Here is a 22,836-nt window from a genome sequence, read left to right on the forward strand (position 1 = left end):
CTCTTAGGGGCCACCCAGGAGTGGGGGCGTGTCCGTCCCTGCGTGCACGGGGTGGGGGAATAAATCCGGGGGTGGGAGGGGGTGTGAATTTCACAAGTGGTGTCTGCCACACTGTGTATACGACTTCCTCAGGTCGCAGAGCTGAAAATGAAACTGGACGCCGCAGAAAGGTTCCTCAGCTCGCGGGAGAAGGAGCGGCTTCAAAGTCAGAGAGAGAGCGACCGGCTGCACGACCAGACCCGCCAGCGGCTGCAGCTCGAGGAGGTGGGCGGGGCTCAGGGGGAAGACCTTCCTGGCCCCGGGGCCTGAGCACGCTCGGCGGAGAGTGGTGGGCAGAGACTGGTGGGCGGAGACTGGTGTGCGTAGGAACGGATGGGTTACGCAAGTCCCCGGGCCGATTCTCGGCGAACTGAAGGAAGGAGATGCCCAGCTTGCGTCCTCCTTTGTTGTCCAAATGAGCAGGCCTTTGCGTGCCAGGCTCTACCCGCAGAGAGTGCTGATCGATAGATTTGGTGCCATCTTTCTAGAGCATTTAAGCCTAGGAGATTAAATTTACCCTTTTGCTTTTACTCAGATACAGTTTTTATTTTGAGTGTTAATAATAATGGGACACTACCTTGTGTTTGTACAGCTGCTTTTGAGCTTACATAGTTTTACAAATAGGTATTGCGTTTGTAATCATAAAAAATAAAACATTTAAAAAACTGCCTCACCTTCACGATCTCATTTAACATTCTCAGCCCATCTGTGAGGGAAATGGTATTTCTGCAATTTTTTTTTTAGCTTATTTATTTTGAGAGAGACAGAGACAGTGTGAGTGGGCAGAGTGGGGGGGGGGGAGGGAGAGAGAGACAGGGAGAGAGAAAGAGAATCCCAAGCAGGCTCCGCACTGTCAATACAAAGCCTGATGTGGGTCTCAATCCCAGGAATCGGGAGATCATGACCTGAGCTGAGATCAGGAGCCCCACCCTAAACCGTCTGAGCCACCCAGGTGCCCCCTATTTTTGCCATTTTAAAGCTGAGATGTGAAGAGGTTACAGGACTTGCCAAGCTTGCCAACCTAGTACCTGGGAAAATGGGATTTGAACCCAGCCTCCAAATTTGAAATCTCCATTAATCCCCACTGAGAACAAGATGGTGGCCATTAAGGTGACAGTCTTCTTCTAAAATACTCTCGGCTTTACTCTTAGTTATGGGGCTTAATGGATATTATAGAAAATGGGAGGAAAATCTTAAGCTCTAATGGATGCACATTTTTTTTATGTATGTTAAGAAAAAATAAGAAGTGTAAATAGTCTCAGGTGTAGCCTTGTGGCAGATATCATGAAGCATTGGCTGTATTTTAACACGTGCACCAATCTTAAGGCAATAGCTGAAATCAATGCAGACAGCCGTTGGTGTAGATTTTCTTACCTCGATAAGGTTCTCCCTGTCCCAGTGAGTCAGAGGAAAACAAACAAGGTTTAGCAACTCCCTTCTGACCTTGTTGCAGTCCCTTCCTTTTCCTGACCAGGAATCATGACAATTGTTCCCTCATGAAGTTGGAACCATTTACAATTTGAAGTCACTTTTAGACTATGTCAAATTAGAAAATGATTGGCTCATTTTCTAAGTGTATATAAGCCCACTGTATTTAAGTGAAAGCAAATAGGAATGTTTTCATTAAAAAAAAAAATCACGTAGATATCTTTTTTTAAAAAACTTTTTTTTTTCAACGTTTATTTATTTTTGGGACAGAGAGAGACAGAGCATGAACGGGGGAGGGGCAGAGAGAGAGGGAGACACAGAATTGGAAACAGGCTCCAGGCTCTGAGCCATCAGCCCAGAGCCTGACGCGGGGCTCGAACTCACGGACCGCGAGATAGTGACCTGGCTGAAGTCGGACGCTTAACCGACTGCGCCACCCAGGCGCCCCTAAAAAACTTTTTAACATTTATTTATTTTTGAGAGAGAGAGAGAGATGGTGAACGTGGGGAAGGGCAGAGAGAGAGGGAGACAGAATCTGAAGCAGGCTCCAGGCTCTGAACTGTCAACACAGAACCCTACAGGGGGCTTGAACTCAGAAATGGTGAGATCATGACCTGAGCTGAAGTTGGATGCTTAACAGACTAAACCACTCAGGCACCCCACATAGATATCTTAAATCTAATTATTGTTTTGGGAAATATTAATTACTAAAACAACATATTCTAACATGTGTGTTAGCTATTTTCTCATCTTGATTTACTTAAATTCCGGGATGTTTGTTTTATTAGGTTAAAGTTTCAGTGCCATTAAGAATTCAGTTCATTCCAGGAGTGCCTGGGTGGTTCAGTCATTAAGTGTCTGACTCTTGATTTCAGCTCAGGTGATGATCTCAAGTTTGGTGGGATTGACCCCACATCGGGCTCTGCGTTGACAGCGTGGTTTCTGCTCGGGATTCTCTCTCTCTCTCCCTCTCTCTGCCCCTCCCCACCAGGCTCACGTGAGCTTGCTCTCCTTTTTGTTTTTTAATTTTTTTTTTTTAACGTTTATTTTTGAGACAGAGAGAGACAGAGCATGAACAGGGGAGGAGCAGAGAGAGAGGGAGACACAGAATCTGAAACAGGCTCCAGGCTCTGAGCTGTCAGCACAGAGCCCGACGAGGGGCTGGAACTCACAGACGGTGAGATCATGACCTGAGCCGAAGTCGGACGCTTAACTGACTGAGCTACCCAGGCGCCCCTCCTTCTTTAAAAATAAATAAAACTTAAAAAAAAATGCAATTCACTCCACAAAAAATTTACTATCTAAAATATAAAATTAAGAATTAAAAGATAGATATTGTCAACTAACCTTGCTTCAGTTATGTAAAACAGAGGACTTCTTGAAGGTAATCGGAAACATGGAGGAGTGATGGCACTTGGACTTGTTGATCTCTCCCTTTTCAAAGCAATGAACACAACAATACAGTGCTCTGAGTAATTATCTGTAGTGAAGGGTCTTATTTGCCTGAGGTTTTATCCTCTTCTCCCTCCAGTTCAGAATGATGCAGGCAGGATTGGTCTTTGAGATATTTCATATTTTTTATTGCAATCATACTTTTTTTTTTCTTTGTAGAACTTTACTTACTTTTACTAAATTGCTTACCCATCACTCTGTAACAGTACATGGGAACTTGCTTATTCTCTGAACCCATTTGACCCTTGAAAGTGAGGACTGAGGATTTTGAGCTTTTTCTGGGGTCATGAAACTTACTTAGTAGCACTAAGAAGTAGAGAAAGATTTTTTTCTATCTGAACCCTGTCCTCCAACCAAAGAATATTGCTTAAATGGAATGTCAAGGGGTGCCTGGGTGGCTCAATTGGTTAAACATCCAACTTCTGCTCAGGTTATGCTCTCACAGTTCGGTTCATGAGTTCGAGCCCCTCCTTGAGCTCTGTGCTGACAGCTCAGAGCCTGGAGCCTGCTTCAGATTCTGTGTCTCCCTCTCTCTCTGTCCGTCCCCTTCTTACGCTCTGTCTCTCTCTCTCTCGCTCAAAAGTACATAAATATAAAAAAAAAAATTTTTAAGGAACGTTAAGTGAAAATCTAGCAGGTTCTGTTTTTATTGTATTTCAGAAGTATTCCTACAACATTATCTCATCTGAATTTTATTGATTTCGGTTTTGTTTTCTTGCTGTTTATTTCAGAAGGAAAAGGAGAGCCTAAGTGAAGAATTACATGAATTGAAGAAAGAAAATAAGCTTTTGAAGGAAAAAAACACTCTTGCGAGCAAGAAGAAGGAACAGTATGAATGTGAAATAAAGCGCCTCAATAAGGTACCAGTCCAGGTCAATCTGGGGAGCTGGAAGGAAAGGTCCCTGTAGAAAGAGCACATTCCTAACTGAGAGTCACAACACAATCTGTGCAGCAGTACAGCTCCTGGTCTTGGGAGCCTGCACAGGAGTTTCTCTGTAATTTTATAAGTCACTCGTAGCTGCATCTTTCAGCCAAGGCCTTAAGGAATACATGTCCCTGCAAAAAATCATCATGAAAAAGAGAAATGAGGAGTAACTTCAGAAGACAGTAAGAACTTTTTTTTTTTTTTTTTTTTTTAGTTCAAAGAACCACGTAAAGCAAGTGGGTGTTTGGGAACAATAGCATATCTCTTGGTCAACCACAAAAGTTTCCTGAGGAAACAGGCTGCTCTTTAAAATCATCACTATGGAGCTGGGTATGATGCAGACTGTATGGAATCATGCTAAAGGCCAGCCCCAAGGCTGATATGGTGGCCTTCCAGAGAAGAAGCCTAAAACTAATTTTTAATTAGGGTGTGGGGTCTGGTGGATGGGGGGGAGGAATGGAGGTAGGTGTGTTAGAAAAACACAAGTGGTTAAGTGCCTTGGCTTCAACTTAACTATTCGAAGGGGCTACCTGTGGAGTGCTGCCAAAGGATGACTCTGGAGAATTTGTGCATTTGTGTGTGTGTGTGTGTGTGTGTGAGAGAGAGAGAGAGAGAGAGAGAGAGAGAGAGAGAGAGAGAGTTTTATGGACGGATAGCTTAATTTCCCTGGGGAAGGGATTGCTCACTTATTCAAGTTAGCAATTAAATCCTTTGCTGTTGATTTTTCAAAGGGCCACATCAGATGTGGACCATAGGAGCACTGGTAGTACATGTTTGAGTCAAGATATTCATCTCTCAAGTTAGATATCTCTTGACCTAAGTAATAGAAATTGACTTCCAAAACAAGAGTGGGTGATTGGCCTTGAAAAAGTGGTCAGTGCCTGTGCTTTTCGGACTGTGTATATTTTAGTGTGGACTGTGTATCTTTTTAGTGTTCAGAGGATCATTTAAAGATCCCCAAAGGGTTGAGTATGTGCCTGTATGGTTGACAGAATGCTTTACAAATGTGATGCTGCATTTGATCTGTTTGTGGGGCAAGTTACTGGTCAGGAGAAAATGGCAAAGTAGAGACTAACATCATAAACAATGCACTTCTCTATCCTCTATGAGAGGAAACAGTGGTCAGAGATACAAATTTAGAGCAAATAAATTTTCCCTTTTATCCTCTGTTGGAAATCCTCCACAGATGAATTAGAGGAACTAATGTTGGGATTATGCTTGAAATCTTTCCCATCTGTGATATGTTATTTGATAAGTTTTCTTCTGCTCTCTAATTCATTTCTGTAAATGTTGACACAAGAATATACACCCTATAGAAATTAGAACAGCCATGAACTCCATTTTTTGCTCCTATGTGTACCCTTAATTTTTGTGTCTCTGTATTTATAGTCTAATATTTTCAAAGTTAGTAAAATATTTTTAACTCTTGTGATTATAATAAAATTGAGAAAATGAGAGAAATTAATCTGAGTAAAATTCAGGCCTTTATGCAAATGTCACCTTCTCAAAGAGGACTTTTCTGGCTACCCTAATTAAAATTACATATTCTGTCTCTGATATTCCTATTTTGTTTCATTGGAATTTATTGCTATCTAATATATATTTAATGTCTCATATTAATTACCCCATTTGTTTCCTGTCTCCCAATCTTGATTGTAAGCTCCATGAGGGTAGGACTGCACAATCGACTTCTCTATTTGGCATAGTAGGCACAGTATTGAGGGCTCATAATACTTTTAGTGGCCTATTAATATGTTTAATTTCTCTCAAAATCTGAAAAAAATGGACCTTTAAGTCAAAAAAACATTTTCATATTAATATGAAATATATTCATCTTTGTAAGAATGTAGGTAGGAAACATAATTTTAATATGCATTTATTTGGAGGAATGGACTCACAAATACAACATAATGTAGCCTAAGTTTTTCTAATTTTTTCATTCCTGTGTTCTGGATGCCAACAATAGGGCATTGCTCACAGTATGTTCTTAAATATTTATTGAATGGATAAATTAATTAAATAATTTAGCTGGCACATAATATGTTCAGTAGCCAATTCTGGCCCCAATATTCATGCTTTTTTTTTTTGTTTTAATTTTTTTTTTTAACGTTTATTTACTTTTGAGACAGAGAGAGACAGAGCATGAACTGGGGAGGGTCAGAGAGAGAGAGGGAGACACAGAATCTGAAACAGGCTCCAGGCTCTGAGCTGTCAGCACAGAGCCCGACACGGGGCTCGAACTCACGAGCCGTGAGATCATGACCTGAGCTGAAGTCGGATGCTTAACCGACTGAGCCACCCAGGCGCCCCCCAAGATTCATGCTTTAGCAGGCATAACACATTACTTATGAGTAGTGAAAAAAAAGTAATAAAAGGATACTTTAAGCCAGCTGTACTTCCACTACATCTATACCTTAAAATATCATTTAAAAAGCATAGATAGAAAGTGATGAGCTATGAAAGGTTTTTTTCTCATTTAGTGAATGTGTTAGTATCTAATGAAACGTAAGCAATTACTATTCATACATACACTGTGGATTGTTTCTTCTCTTAGCACAGGAATAAATAAAAGTTACTTAAAACGTTCATTTGGGTAGTTGATTTTGCACACCCTCCATCACAGCTGGAATTCAGGGCCCACCCTGCTTGCACTAGCAGACCCCCTGCTGACCCATTCACCACAGCAGAAATTTGTAGCATATCAGCTTAGTAATTAACATATGGTTTTCAGAAGTTCACACAACTCTGTGTACTCAATTCGGCTTATTTGCTTTGAAGGAAATACCCAAGGGCATTGTTTTCATTGAGTTCTTAAAGAGAAGCCAGATGTTTAACCAAAGCGAGAGAAATTACCTGAGGCTCGTCAGCCAATGCCACCCATGGGCAAAATTGATTTGTCCAACATCTCACCATTGTGAGATGGGTAGATCTGTTTAGTATGCCTGTGCTGATAGTAAATTACTATTCTGGAATAGGTTACAGGTATTTGTTCAAGGAAGTTAAAAAACCCCAAGATGGAATAAATGTCTATTAAACTCACCTTTCAGTTATGACTCATTTGAAAATTTTCTAGAAGCCTGAATAGCATGAAAGGTAGACCAGGAAATTCAAATATAACAACACCCACAAAAATAGTCTGTTCATAGGTATAGAATATGAAATCAGCATAGTTGATTGTCTTTAACTCATTTGGCTCACCCCATCCTAGATTTTCTCCACTTTTAAAAATTGTAACTAATATACTACTTCTTAAAACCATGTAGCTTAACAACAAGTTCTAACAAAACATAAATTATGAAACAACTTTTATTGTTTCTTTAAATTCTTCTTGGAGGAAGAAAAAAGTTCTTGTTTCTCTTGCAACTTCATGAAAAATGATACATTAGGCTAGACAGTATCCATAGACTATAAACACATTCTATTAGGAAATTCCTAGCCTGCCTACAATATTTAAGACCATAACTTTGTTTTGTTTTTCCTACTTTTATGATCATATTGTACAGTAATGCAGGAAAGTAAGTTACAAATAGTACCACTGAATGAACGTCACTGAAGCTACTAAAGAAATTCAGAGGAAGTGAAGTCTTGGAGTTCTGAAAGCGAAACTTTTCTGTTTGTATAAAGGGATCATTTGATAATGAGCAAGTAGTCATATCGTATCTGGGCGCTGAGACCACACCAGGATGAGGTGTGTTGTGTCTTAATTTTGGCGGCCATTTTATTGAACTCGATCATGAACCAAGGTCTTCAGGATAGAGAGAATGTATTCTATATGATCTGACAAAGTATAGGATATGTAAGGTATTATGGTCTAGTGAATAATGATGGTTGTCTAAGAGACTCTTGTTTCCTTCATCTCCTCACCCCACAGTAAACCAATAAGTTGTACTGAATGTCAAGAAAGCAGAGCTTCTCTACACCCTGTAGTGAGTTCATGCATGTTTTATTGGAGAATAAATATGACTGTGGCTAAGCCAGGGCATGGTATACTGAGGAGGACAGTACAATAGATCTAAGGAATAGTGATCTGCACAGGTTCACATTTCTGTGGGTTTTCTTCTCTCCCATTGGGAGCGGGGCTGTAGAACATAGTATCACTCAAAATGTCATCTGGAACCAGCAGCGTCAGCTTTTGAGGATTGCAGATTCTTAGACCATCTCCTTAGATCAACTGTTTCAGGATCTCTGGAGAAGGTGCCCAAGGATTTGCTACCTCTCCAGCTGATTCTGATACTCTAATGTTTGAACATTATTGATAGAGTCTGCTTTTGATTGAAGCAGGAAATCTGAAAAAGGGCTATTGATATGTTTTCTTTTCATGGTTGGCTTGGTGGAGCAGGACATCCCTGACATCAGTATCGGAAGCCCTCCTTAATAACAATGACAGTTGAATAACATAAACATCATCATGGAGAAAAGACAGATTCTGAAAAAAAAAATCATATGCTAGAAAATGAGAAGGAAGAAAAGTAATTCAGTCATAAAAGGGGCATCAAAATGGAGTTCTTTCTTGTGGGGGGGGGCATTTGAGATAATTCTAATAATCATAGAAGAATTCATAAGATGTGGTAACTCTCAGTTCAATGGTGTGCTTATCTTATAACCTAGGCTCTTCAAGATGCCTTGAAAATCGAGTGTTCTTCATTTCCGGAGGATTGTTTGGGAAAATCTGAACTGGAGTGCAGACATAAGGAGATGAGAACAGAAATGGAAGTTCTCAAACAGCAGGTGAGAAGTGGAAAGTGACATGATCATGTGGAGAACACAGGACCCATTGTTCATGCTCCTTTGGATGGTTTTGGAAGTCTTCCTATTCAAAATGTGTCCAAAATTATTGCATTTATTTTCATTAGAATTATGTAATTTTAAAGCTTAATAAGAGAATATACATCGGCTAGCCCAACTTCCACTTTATGAAAGAGGGAATTAAATTTCAAATGGGTTGAATGGCTTGTCCAAGATCATACGGTTAAAAGAAGGACTTACTAATTAACCTTTTTGGTGAGATTTAATTAGCACTGGTCCAGAGAACTTCATGTAGACATGATTTATTTTGAAAACACTATTAACCCAAACCCTGGACCTTTTCAGCAAATGGTAGCAGCCACGCTGTTACTCCGTAGCCACTGGTTTCCAGGCCTTTGAACAATGAGGACAGTTTTAAAGGGAAATACTGTGCAGTGATCATAATCTCTGAAGAGCCAGATCTGCTCATCTACCGCCATGTATTGATGGCACCACCTAGCAATTTATTGATGCACTTCTCCTTCCTCTTCCCCACTCACCCAACCTCACTCCATGTCACCAAGTAGACAGAAGAGTAAAGGAGGCTTTCTCTAAGCTTCTATATATATCAGCAACATAGGGCTGTGGGCACTGCCTAACCTATCTGGGTCTAAATTTAGTTCAGCCAGCTGGAGCTAGCTTAGCCGAGGGGCCACCCATGCATAACACATCTCTTTTCCTGTAGAAGGTTAAATAAACTAATGAAGGTAAAGAGCTGGGACAGTTCATGGCGATGTCAATAAATATAGGATACAGGCAGGAATTCTAATCGCTGAAGCACGCATTGTCAGTAATATATTAGCAATGGGGGAGAGGATGTTATGGAACAAAGGGCTGGGAAGTATGTCCCTGGAACTGATTTGTTGACTGTTTTGCTCTGAGCAAGGCCATTTACAAGGACTTTTGATGCAATACACCAAAGAATTAAGCAATTGTATTATTGTTGTTGCTGTGTATTGTTATTACTTCATAGGAAGTAACCTATCTGTAAATGTAAAAAATTCAGAGAAGCTGATGTTAAAGTTGAATTTTTTTCTTCTGTCAACCCCATTTGAATAATCTGCCTCATTACATTTAGCTTCAAATGCATAGTTTAAAATAAGCCTATGAAGAGAGTAAGAGTATTAAAACTCTGCCAAATTCTCAACTCCTAAAGTACCATTGGCACTAGCCAGGATTCCTCTGAAAAAAAACTACTTCTTATGTTCGGACACTTGAATCATCTTGGATGCTCTCATATAATGTATCCCACATGCAAGTGAGTCACTCTTACACATGCATGGAGTTTACAGCAAGGGTTTAGCTCATGTTGGATGCAGACAGTGGCAGGTATCCTTTTTTTCACTATCCTCAAGAGGTCCAGAATCCATCTTCTTAGTTTTTCTGTGGCTCTTTTGCTAACTTTATGCATACACATTTTAACTGTGCATATTTCTAAATGCTCAGCCACAATCACTGTTTCACTGAATGTCACATGATACACTAAAGGAGTTAAATTCACAAAGAAACTGAGTTGGAATCTTGGCCACCTGACTGACGTGATGACAACGCTATCATATTGTATTTGATAAAGAGTGTTCAGTTTTGATCAGATGAGCTTCTCCCATTTCAAATGCCTCTGGTAATTGTTTACAGAGCATTGGTTTGACTCTGTCTGGAAATGAGCCTCAGCCCTTAACTAAAACCAAAACCAAAACAAAATGTCAGCTTAGCTGGGTGTAGTTCCCTTGCAATGCTTCTGGTGAATAAAACCTTCAAAATTAAATGTGTATATCTTCATCTAGATATATATACAATGTTTGATTTCATCCTCTCTTGCCTATTATATTCTGTTCTATTATTATTAACTTTAATCAGCCTCTAGTTAAAATGTGCTGCATTATTGGGGGTGAAGGTGCAGTGTGCATTAGTACTAATAGACAGAAATCTAGCTACTAAGTTCCCATGTAAGTTGTACTTTAAATCCTTGTCTTAAAGGAACTCATTCCCTAAGCCTCATTTATTTTCATAGTTCCATATACTAGCCTCCAAGCCATCAGTCGACACTATGCCAATTAAAAACAATAATGATTAAATCTGTTTTTCTTTTGGTTTGATTGCTTTTCTGGAATATTTGGAGTATTTCATGATAGGCACTCCACTAAAATATTACTATGCTTGTTTGTTTGTTTTTAATGATATACCCCCAAAATTACTGGGGCAAATTGTGAATACCTTTTAACAATCATTTTGTTTTTCCACATCCATGAGCCTTTCGTTTCTATCTTGTGTTCAACTTATTGTTATATTTGGAACCTAGCATGCCAATATTTACTGGCTTCACTTAACAGCTATTGTCAGTAAACTGTCTTTTAGAACTTCAAGCACCCTTGATACATCAAAGCCTTGTGTTAGGGATGGGTGACTTGCTCCAGGATAGTGACACTTAACCCTGGGGGGCGGGGCTCATCACAATAAGGAAATGTGCAGCAGAATAATGGGTGAGGACAATGGGTGAGGATAATGGGTGAGGGGAATTGTTTTTCCAAAATATCTGTGCTGTTACCTTAGTTCTGAATTCCTGACACATACTCAAGGAGGAAAAAGTTGAGAACTACCATTCTAAACAAAGCAAGAGATGAAATTTTGGCTATATTCATTAGAATAGAGTCTCACCATGAAAAAATATTCATGAAGAGGATAGGGATTATTCAGATAGGGCAAACCCAGATAGTACCTCTTCTGAAATTCATTTACAATGACTTAGGATAAAAGGATGCTCACAGTAACAGTAAATCAATATTTCCTAGGTGCAAATATATGAAGAAGACTTCAAAAAAGAACGATCAGACCGTGAAAGACTTAATCAAGAGAAAGAGACTCTACAGCAAATTATTCAAACTTCTCAATCCGAGTTGAATAGGCTGAATTCTCAGGTATCAGTCAAAACAAAAATAATCTTTACCAGCTCATGCGTATTGTTTTTAATTTTTTTCATTAAAAATTTTCAAGACTTTGGGCTTCTGTTAATTGACATTGATTTTCTCTGAGAGGTAAGCACCTGGGATGAAATCACTCTTAAACAATCTCATAAAGAGATGAAAATGACTGGAGATTTCTTTTAACTTAAGTATATTAAGGAGTAACCTAAGAATTTGGATTCCAAAGTCGTGTATAAAATCCAGTTCTTCTGATCTTTTTCTCATAATATTTATCTTGGTGGAATGGGAATTGAACTACCTAGTATTCAAAATTCAAATCCAAAATGCGCCAGCACATTGAAGTTGTTTCTAAACTCTTGTCATTTTCTTTGAAGGTCTATGGTGGAATGTTCCTGTCTTCCAAAAACATACATATCTCTGAATGTCATTTATATATATAAAATACTGAGAATTTTGTTCGCTGGGTTCCCCAGCTAAATGTGACTGGCACACTCTCAAGGAAGCCACATAGCATTTGCCAGTTTATTGAAATAAAATATATTAAATATAAGCACATTACAATTAAATGCAATGGGATATATTAAGAGTAGACTCAGCAAGTTGCCACGATGGGTAAATATTGATGTTAATGAGGAAGATGTAGCTAACACAATTTTGGCTTAAGAAAAGAAAATGAACCACAGAATTTTTGATTTGCAAAATCATCCAATACTTCTAAGTAAATAGGAAATTGTTGCGGGACATGGTGTGACAGCTCTGGAGCTGCAAGATTCTTAGTCTCCAAAGAAATTTTTAACTATTTGTCATCCCCTTCTTCCTGATAGAAAGTACACTGTGAATTAAATTTAATTTCTTTTCCGATGTTTTTCAAGGATTCACTTGAAATTCCTAATTTTGCATGCAAAAATCATTTGGCAGAACTATTTTCCAAGAAATGGAAAGGAATAAAATCGTGGTAAAAATATAATAAAATGAAAATAGTGAAAATAGTTCAGTTCTGATTACTCTCGGTAAGGAAATCACTCTGAATTTGTATCCTTTATATGCAGAGCTCCCTTAATTTGTTCTAAGTTGTCACTGCACAAGTTATCTTACCTCCAGCCATATTTTAACTTGATTCATTCTACTGTATTAAGTTCAGACTGATGATAAGTTTATGTCTGAAATTGGCAATGTCCTTGTCATTGTAGAAGGTCTAGTGCATCCAGGAACACATAACCATCTAATTATACTATAGACTATAATCCACAAGTAATTTTCATTTCTGTGTCATCTGCAAACTAACTTTCTGTTGATATTAACAAAATAATGCATTGTCTACATACAGTATGGGATAACTGTGTTAATGAACTAAGGGATAATCTTTTTTTTTTTTTTTAATTTCTTTTTTTCAACGTTTATTTATTTTTTTGGGGACAGAGAGAGACAGAGCATGAACGGGGGAGGGGCAGAGAGAGAGGGAGACACAGAATCGGAAACAGGCTCCAGGCTCTAAGCCATCAGCCCAGAGCCTGACGCGGGGCTCGAACTCCCGGACTGCGAGATCGTGACCTGGCTGAAGTCGGACGCTTAACCGACTGCGCCACCCAGGCGCCCCGGGATAATCTTAATGATATCTTAAAACTACCAACATTTTTCTTTAAATAATGATAGTCCAAACATTTATTTTTCTAAAGTCTCACTCGCTCTGGTAAAACGATGGTAGAGTTCACAAAGGGAACTGGTAGATGGCTTAACAATCTATGTTAAATGTATTAACAGCAGATTAAATGCCATGATATAATAGAATTGGCATGATGTTATTTGAATAGCATATTATCTGTGGTCCAAATGGGCCATTTGACCAAAAAGGAATTTTTAGGTCAAATCATTCTGGCACTAGTTGCTTACATACCAGAGGTTATTCATTCTATCACTAAGGATATTTTAAGTCAATGACTGATAAAATAAAAGTGTGGTGAAGGGCAAGATACTTAGAGATACTTAGGAGTAGGAGAAATTTAGGGGTAAAAGCTTTGTGTTTGTGTCCGCTTTGACAATCAGGAATGACATTGAGCAAGTTCTCCAACTTTTCTGTGCTTCCTTTTTCTTCCTTCATCTGTAAAATGACAAAGTTGAACCAGATGACCTCTAAAATATTTCTTATAACTCTAAAAGCTCTGTCTCTAAAAGTGAGTTACTAATTCTCATTATACTCACCTGTAAAATATGGATGATGGTTCCTACCTCATAGACATTGCAATGTTGTTTTCAGGGTTAAATGAAAACAATCTATACAAAAACATCTAGCTTCGATCATGGATCACAGGTATTTCACAAATGATTTTTGTCTATTGGAAGGGGACGTTTTTAAATAGAGTTTAGTTGTACAATTAACATGACACCTTTAGTTCCTTGTAATTTAATTTTGATGCTCACTTTCTTTCTGCAAGGCACTTTGTTATATACTATGAGGAAATAAAAAAAAATGATCCTTGCTACTATTAAAGACTCACAGTACAATGAGGGGGACCTATATAGTCTATCCTTATCATTTGTGGACTCCATGTTTGTGAATTTGCCTACTCACGAAGGTGTATTTGTCACACCAAAATCAATACTAGTGCCACCTAAAGTCATTTGTGAACATGCAGTGAACAACTTGAGTCACCTTATATGCTTGTTCCCAGTTGAGGTCCAATAAGTCCTTGCCTCCTCGATTTGGCTCTCAGACTATAAAAAATGTCCTTTTTATGGTTTATTTTGTGTCACATTTTCTCATTCTTGTTCTTTTTGTTGGTTCTTTCATTGCTTAACATGGCCTTCGAACGTAGTGCTGAAGTACTACCTAGTGTTCCTTGGCACAGGAAGGCTGTGCTGTGCCTTACAGAGAAAAGACACATGCTAGATAAGCTTTGGTTAGGGATTAACATAGTGCTGTAGGCCAAGAGTTCAATGTTAATGCATCAACGGTATATGTGAGATGTCTTTAACAGAATCATGCATAAAACAAAATTATATATTGATCGGTTAACAAAAATGGTATGACCAGAGGCTCATAGGAACCTAACCCTGCATTTCTCTAGGAACACTGGTTCAGTTAGCCACTTTAGTGTTCATGGTGACTTTATTAGAACATAACTACCGCAGATAATGAAAGTCGACTGTGCACAATACACATCGGACTATAAAAAGTCACACGGAAAATGTATAATGTTAAATGGGAGGACGAAGGAAGTAGAGAATAATTCTGATAGGTGAGACTTGGAATGGTATCATTCAGTGGGGATATATGCCTCACAGGGTTGTGGACCATGCTGTGGAGGGGTGACGATAGCATGACTAATGAGTCCAAGAAAAAACAGCTTTCTGTCGTTGTGTCAGAGGTTGAAGGAATCCAGAGTGGGTGACTCTGACTGAAGAGGTTGGGTCTTAAACAGTGAGAAGCCAGAAAGTACAGTAGTGTGACTCTGAACAAGTTACTCAACATCTCATGTCTCAGCGTCCTCATCTGCAAAGTAGTGATAATAATATTTAAGTATCACACAGAGGCACTGGGAGGATATGGTGAGTTACTATATGGAAAGCACTTAGATCAGTGCCTGGCATGGATTAAGTACGTGTACAACTTCTAACGTTTATGATGGACGCTTTTGAGTGTACAGCTGACCAGTTCCAGTACATTCAATTGGCAGTGGAAGCTGTTTCTGTATCTGTATCTATTCCTATGTCTCTAGATATTTATATCTATATCCCAGTATATCAGCCTAAAACTTAGACTTACAATACTTTCAACAAATAGGGAGAAGAGTTTAAAACTGTATTCAACTTTCCAAAACTTCATTTGGGAATTTCAAGATAGACCCAGTACACTTCTAGAAAATCCAAAACTTGACTGTTTTCACCGTTGGCATTGCTGCTATCAGTGCTTCACCCCTTGAGCGTCTGAGCAGGTCATTGACGGCTGGGTCAGGCAAGAGTAACTTTAGGGGGCACCTTGGTGGCTCAGTCTGTTAAGTGTCTGACTCTTGATTTCATCTCAGGTCATGATCTCACGGTGCATGGGATCAAGCCCTGTGTCGGGTTTCATGCTGAGTGTGGAGCATGCTTGGAATTTTCTCTATGCGCCCCCCCTCCCCCGCCTCTCTCTCTCTCTCTCTCTCTCTCCCTCTCTCTTGCATGCGCTCTTTCTCTCTCTCTTTCAAAGTAAATAAGTAAACGTTAAAAAAGATGGTAAAGAGTAACTTTAGAACAAACCATGTGAACTCTTTCACAAACAGATGTCTTTGTTTTGTCCATAGATAAAAGCTTGTCAGATGGAGAAAGAAAAACTCGAAAAGCAGTTAAAACAGGTATGTTGCTCCTGACCTGAATTCAACAATCTTCTTGTCATAGTTGAAATGGCAACCTTATGTTCCACCCCCGCATGTATTTCCAAGCACAGCAGTTCTTCGTGGTTCCAATTAAAGACATATTCAAGCTCTGCTAAAGATGGCCCAGAACACCCCTGCTTTTCCTTATCAACTAAAATGTCAGTGGACACATAATGCTTAGGCACATCCAAAGTTTCTCAACCCTAATGTGCATGAAAAACACATGCTTTTCAGAACGTGTTAGCAGTAGCACAAGCCTTAGTGTGTGTTCACACTAAGGAGATCTCGTCACAGACCCACGAACACCTGGGAAATATATTTCCTTGGTATTTTTTGCAATTGCCTACACAATTTACATTTCAAAAATTAAATCAATTATTTGTGCCTTTTTTTGAGAAAATACAGTATCTTCTTGGGCACTGAAGCATTCTGTCCCATTGGTTCTCTAGTAGCCTTCAGGAATGAATATTTCTTCTCTTAATTCTTGATTTCCTCTCTGGACTTTAGTTATGCTGTAGGAATCTCTGGCTACAATTTAAGAACACTTGTTTTATGGCTTACTGGCTGATTCTTCTTAAGCAAGGATCCTCTCTGAAGATAACTCAAAAACATCATGTTAACTCGATTCTTTTCAAGTGTTTCCAACTTCTTCAAAATGAAAAGCTAATTAGAGTTTCACCCTATGTGAAATTTGACCCACGAGCCTTATCTATATCAGTCCAGAGTCTACATTGATACATCTACTCTGTCGAGTTAGGATTATGCAAGAGTTAGACTAAACCTTAAGATTTAAGCCAAACCTGTGGTTGTATGAAGCAAGTATCAGTGAAGTGTCAATGTGGCTCCCCAGTTCTACCCACTTCCAGTGAACGGACAATATTATCCTCCTCAGATGTATTTCCCAATCTGTAACTGTGGCTTGAATTTCCATCTGTGGGATCCATGCACACTGGCAGACCCTGGGACTGCACAAGATCTACATAAGCACCCAGTAAGTAACAGCTTGCATTTCAACATATAAGTGCTTATATTATCTAATAAGTGCTGGGGTTTTTTTTGTTTTTTTTTTGTTTTTTTTTTTGTTTTTTTTTTTTTTGGTAAAAATTATGTCTGTCTCAGGGGTGCCTGGGTGGCTCAGTCGGTTGAGTGTCCGACTTCAGCTCAGGTCATGATCTCACGGTTTGTGAGTTCGAGCCCCACGTCAGGCTCTGTGCTGACAGCTCAGAGCCTGGAGCCTGTTTTGGATTCTGTGTCTCCCTCTCTCTCTCTCTGCCCTCCCCCGCTCATGCCCTGTCTCTCTCAAAAATAAATAAACATTAAAAAAAAAAAAAGAAATCATGTCTGTCTCTGTAATCTGAGCATGTAATATTCTCCACAGAAAGAGCCTCTTTTAATCCCAGCCTCTATGTTACAGTTACAGTGGTCAATTACACTATAATCATCTTCTGGGGACACTGGGCCCACAGACCACACATAGATATGAATGAATTAACTGAAATGTATCAAGTTAAGCTGTAATTCTTTGAACGAACATATAACATTTTATACGGGTCCTTTTAAATGAAATGCCTGACTATTCCAAGAGGACATTTTTGTCTATAAAGAAAAGCAAAGTGAATATAGCAAGTCTGAGAGATGCCTTTTTCAGTTATAAACTTATGTTGAACTACTGTGGACATTGCTACATTTGTGCCACAGAGTTTTTGACATTTTCCAATTAAAAGGATATTCCTAAAGCATCCAAGAAAAAGTGACCCACTTAAGTTGCTCTCTGTGACTGTGTCTACCCAGGCAAAATGAAACGAATAGTGGAGCAATTATTTGTGAGTGGAATTGATTTGGACAGTCAACCTGAATAAGTCAGAACCAAAGCACCCTTCTTTCCTTTCTCCATAGCAGTATTCCACCCACCCTCCCCCATGGTCTGCATGCGTCTCTAATTTGTGTTTTGGCTACATAGACAGAATCTTTATACCGGAAAAAACATACATTTTTTTGCATTTTGGAAATGTTCAGACAACTCCCCTCCTCCTTAGTTTTTATTAGCTGTGTTTTTAATTATGCAAAGAATCTTGAGAATCCCTTTACCTGGGATTTTCCTAGCAGAACATGTATGGAGAGCATGATTCTTTTGATTGCCATAGTTTTGTATTTGAGTGTAACTCAAAGCTCTTTTCCCAAGGGAGGAGGTAATGACTCTTCGGGTGGCAGAAGGATGTCAGAATTTAATGAGCATCCTTTAGTTGACCCCGGTGTGACACAGCACACTGCTGAGAATTTGCTTCATTTTGTGTTGTTGCCCCATGTCACTTCTGTGACCCACCCCCATATCCTTTTTTCTTTACCTGCTTGCTTACTTTTCAATCTTCACCAGAAACATTCCTTGGAATTCCCAAACATAGGTATAATTCCCTAAATTTGCTTTCAGAATGTAGAAGTAAATTAATATTGGGGGAAACAGAAAGTGACAGAAATGTACTTTGGAGTTATCTCCTACAGGTTGGGAAATTGCAGAATTATTCTTGTGAAAGGTTAACTTATAAAGCCAATGAGTCAGGCAAGCTCATCTAGAAGTAAAAATGACTATTGTCTTCAAATATTCATTTATGGAAAGAAGGCAGAAATTCACCTAGTCTAAAAGCTCATCAAACTTTCCTGATCAGTTATAAGAGGAGTGGTCCAGACCTTGTAAAATTATCACGAAATAAAGGTCTGTATTTGAAAAAAAAGATTCTGAGTCATGTATATAATGGCTTGTATTCAGTTAAACAGTATTCAGTTAAACACAATCTTGCTATAACAATAGAATTTAACTCCCAGGGTTCATTTAAAAAGGATATTTAGTGGGGCGCCTGGGTGGCGCAGTCGGTTAAGCGTCCGACTTCAGCCAGGTCACGATCTCACGGTCCATGAGTTCGAGCCCCGCGTCGGGCTCTGGGCTGATGGCTCAGAGCCTGGAGCCTGCTTCCGATTCTGTGACTCCCTCTCTCTCTGCCCCTCCCCCCTTCATGCTCTGTCTCTCTCTGTCCCAAAAATAAATAAATGTTGAAAAAAAAAATTTAAAATAAAAAAAAAAAGAATATTTAGTGTTCTATGCTTATTTCTAAGCCTGAATTAAAACACAAGCGATAGTGTTTGTAAAATTACAGTATATTTGCCTTCTTTTGGCAACTCTCCTGGAATATAAAACTGAGGCTCACGTCACTTATCCTACGTGTTATTTGAGACATCTAAAAATAAACGAGGAGATAAAAAACAGAGGTGATCTCATTTCCTCTTTTAGCTTTTTCGTGGACCAAAAGGAGCCAAGAGTCTAGGTGTCTGAGTGGGGGTAAAGTGGGGTCAGACTGTACTAAATGCAGCATTTCTTAGTGTCTTGTCAGATAATTGAACTTTAAGGCTACTTTCAGTGGTCTGGCAGCCCTGTAAATGCTCCCTGTTGGCTCATTGTTAGAGAAAATTTCCCGGAGTTATTTTCTGGAGGTAATTGAATAATAGAACAAAAGGTCTGTATTCTCCGTGTCTTGGGGGAGGAAGGGGGCAGGGGTGAGCATTGGCAGCAGGAAGACAGACCATCCTCAGGGGCAGGTGAACCTGAGATTGCTGTGTTCCGAGTGGTTCAACACAGAGACTCTCATCTTAGAACTGAATCTTGAAATGCAGGTCTATAGCTCATGATTTATTCAATGCAGTTTGTTTGACATGTTCCTTGATATTCAATATCTAGATGTTCTTAACTGGTGAAACCTAGAAGAAAATCCCACAGGGCAAATCCAAGTCTGCCCTTTTCTCTCACTGCCTCTCTAGTCTAAACCACCTGAGTGATTTAGAGAAGAGTTTCCGCGGAGGAACACTACAAAGAGAAAGATCTGCCCTGCTTCACCATCCTGAGCCTCTACAAGCCATGTCCGCAGTTAACGGCTTAGATTTCTTCCTTGTATCAGAAAACGTTGAGCTTGTAATTGTTTTCTCGGTCTTTCTTTTGCCTCCTGTGTGAAGGATTTAAACATAGTATTTATTGATGATAAACTGCTTTGTTTTGTTTATGGGCTGTAGTAAGTTTTACAGAAGTGTTTATACTTCTGCAGATATCCAAAACACATCTGCTTCAAAAACAAAACAAAACAAAACAAAACAAAACAAAAAAAACAAAAAACACCATGACACAACCCCAAAGTATGAGAAATTCTGGCCAGCACAGTGCACAGTGTGGATTTAGAGGGGGGTTGGGAGATGGTAATAGTGATGACGGAGGTAAGAGAGATGAGCGTGTTTGGCAACAGGTTTGGACAAAAATTACTTTTGTATTGCCTGCATAATAAAAGCCACATAGTATAATTATATTTTTAATGCACCTCTATGTTTTGTTTGAAGTCCATATTGCTATAATGTTGTATTGTTCCACACAGCCAGACTATCAGTGGTATGCTCCCGACCAGTTTCCGCCAGATGTGCAGCACAAGGCAAATGGTAAGACCACAGCTGTATTGAGCATTCTTTCATGTTTACATTTTAATGGGGTCTTTTCGGGATGTTTACTCAACATACATTCATTCGTACTCAGGGAGGGCCTTCTCTAAAGTTGTGTTGCATACACAACTCTAATTTGATGCACCTGGGGTTAAATTGAACTCCTTCAGAAAAAGAAAATGTTCAAATGCAGAAATGCATGAATCTCAGTCCTGGCTTCTGTTCCCATTCCAGTCTCAGAGTCAGTATCCCATCTGGGGTTAGAAATGAAAACTTCAAGTAGAGCTATACTGTAACAACAACAACAAAGCTCTGTGATTCCACTACAAAGGGCAGATGCACATCCACTCTTCCAGGTTGAGTTCGCTAGACAGATGTTTTAAATGTCACTGGCAGACAGACAGAGGAAACAAAGACTCAGAACTGTGTTCCCTAGTGACTAAATGTCAGACTCCAAGTTTAGGCCAAGGTGGCCCACAACACCCACCTCTAAGTACACTGGAAAAAACCTAAAAAGGCACCTAGAAAGTACTCACAACTAACTACTCTTTTATCTTACTTTTCTTTGGTTTACCATTCTCCTCTTCTTTCCAGAATCTGCCATACTTTCTACTACTTATTTCTATGGTCTCAGGAGGCCATCTAGGAATGGGCTGTATAAACTGTGCTATAACCATAATCTTACCTCTGTTTTCATCACGTATCGTCAAAAGTCATCCATGCCTGCTACATGCTTAAAAATCTCCTGTGACACACACTTGTGACTCTATGTTGTTAATTTCCAGAGATTTTAATCTATCCACAAAAGCTGAAGATGAGCCATATTCCAATTTCAGGTCATACTTGAAACTTGATCTCATTTAGTTCAGATCTGAGATCATAGAATTCTGGTTTTTAGTATAAGGAGCCCATTATGGAGTGGAAATAGAAAGCTAGGGATAACATGTAGTCTTCCAGGTTTTATACTTCACAGTCCAAAGAGTTCTTCATAGTAGTCTATGCAAATGTAGCCCCCTACAACAAAGAGTTGTGCTTTATACAACCTGGACATCTGTACCCAGCAGCACTAGGAATGGCAAATGCCATAGCTTACAGAAGGCTTATAGAAAAAAAAAAAAAAAGGTAAAAAGTGAGAGCTGTATAATAAAATGTCTAGTTATTTATCAGAAAACTGTGGGTCTTTGTTTTTCTTTTCTTTTTACTATGAATATAGCCCTTGGCTTTAATGAAGTTCTTGGGTTCCAGCCATAACAGAGAGCTTTTATTAGAATGGCATACTATTAACCATAATGATTGTTGTATAATGTCTGTGTTTTTGAAATCCATTGTTGTATAATAGCTGAACTGCCACCCAATTATAATTTTCCACTTCATATTATATTGGTCCAGAATGAATATTAAAGATATCTTCTCTCTGAGGTGGAGTTTAATCACTAGAAAATACAATTATGCATAGAGAATTCAGTAACATCATAAAGCCATATATATATCACTACTAGATTCTTCTTGGACTAATGTAATAGAACCTAATAATTATGTAAAATAGAAATGAATTGTCATGACCTTCAGAAACTAAATAAAATTATGCAAAAATAGAATATTATAGTCAGTGTGCAAGACCCACAGATTTTTGTCTACTTGGGAAGAAACATAATGAAATTTGTGGTGTGTAATATGTTGTGTGACAGTCTATAGATTTAAAATTATAATAAGAAAAAAAAAACCTCTGTTATGTAGCAACCTGAGTATTTTTAAAATGTTGTTTAAATCTTCACAATATGCCATAAAATAGGTTTTGTTATTATGCCATTTTACAGATTAGGAAACTGAGGCTTAGAGAATTTAAGTAGCATGCCTAAATCACGCAGTTGGTAAAAATTAGCCCTGAGATGAGATTCCAAATGTATAGAACTTTATTTTTTTATTTTTATTTTTATTTTTTTTTCAACGTTTATTTATTTTTGGGACAGAGAGAGACAGAGCATGAACGGGGGAGGGGCAGAGAGAGGGAGACACAGAATCGGAAACAGGCTCCAGGTTCTGAGCCATCAGCCCAGAGCCTGACGCGGGGCTCGAACTCACGGACCGCGAGATCGTGACCTGGCTGAAGTCGGACGCTTAACCGACTGCGCCACCCAGGCGCCCCCCAAATGTATAGAACTTTAAAACCTATCTTTGAATCACATCCTATCGTTCTCTTGAAAACCCCCCTCTCACTATATTAAAATTTTCTAAAATGATTGATATAAAGTGAGAATGGGGGCTTTAACTTGGATAATTATATGACCAGAATCTAACCATGAATAGTCTTTTCTTCCTATGAACGTGTAACATACGTTATTTGTGCTACTCATTTGATATTTTGCATATCATAGATAAAAGACACAGTACAATGCAAGGTTAAATACATAATAAATGCTATCAACGAGTTCATGCTTGGGCAGCCCTGGTAGAAACTGATGGG

General features: G+C 38.9%; 1 protein-coding gene across 3 annotated transcripts in view; it reads left to right on the plus strand.

The window, feature by feature from the left end:
- TNIP3 (TNFAIP3 interacting protein 3) overlaps positions 1–22,836 on the plus strand; it is a 56,065-nt gene that overhangs the window by 25,168 nt on the left and 8,061 nt on the right. For 2 of the 3 annotated variants that reach the window (XM_086704302.1, XM_025921309.2), the window contains exons 5-11: positions 133–264; positions 3,651–3,779; positions 8,453–8,572; positions 11,419–11,544; positions 15,831–15,881; positions 16,795–16,893; positions 20,312–20,372. In XM_086704302.1, coding sequence (XP_086560428.1) covers positions 133–264; positions 3,651–3,779; positions 8,453–8,572; positions 11,419–11,544; positions 15,831–15,881; positions 16,795–16,893; positions 20,312–20,372 — 718 coding nt within the window. Of the gene's footprint in view, positions 1–132; positions 265–3,650; positions 3,780–8,452; positions 8,573–11,418; positions 11,545–15,830; positions 15,882–16,794; positions 16,894–17,021; positions 18,729–20,311; positions 20,373–22,836 lie in introns of those variants that run through there. The other variant, XM_086704303.1, reaches the window with a different exon arrangement.

Source organism: Puma concolor, chromosome B1, assembly GCF_028749965.1.
Source record: "Puma concolor isolate L17-30 chromosome B1, mPumCon1.1.hap2, whole genome shotgun sequence".
Classification (NCBI taxonomy): Eukaryota; Metazoa; Chordata; class Mammalia; order Carnivora; family Felidae; genus Puma; species Puma concolor.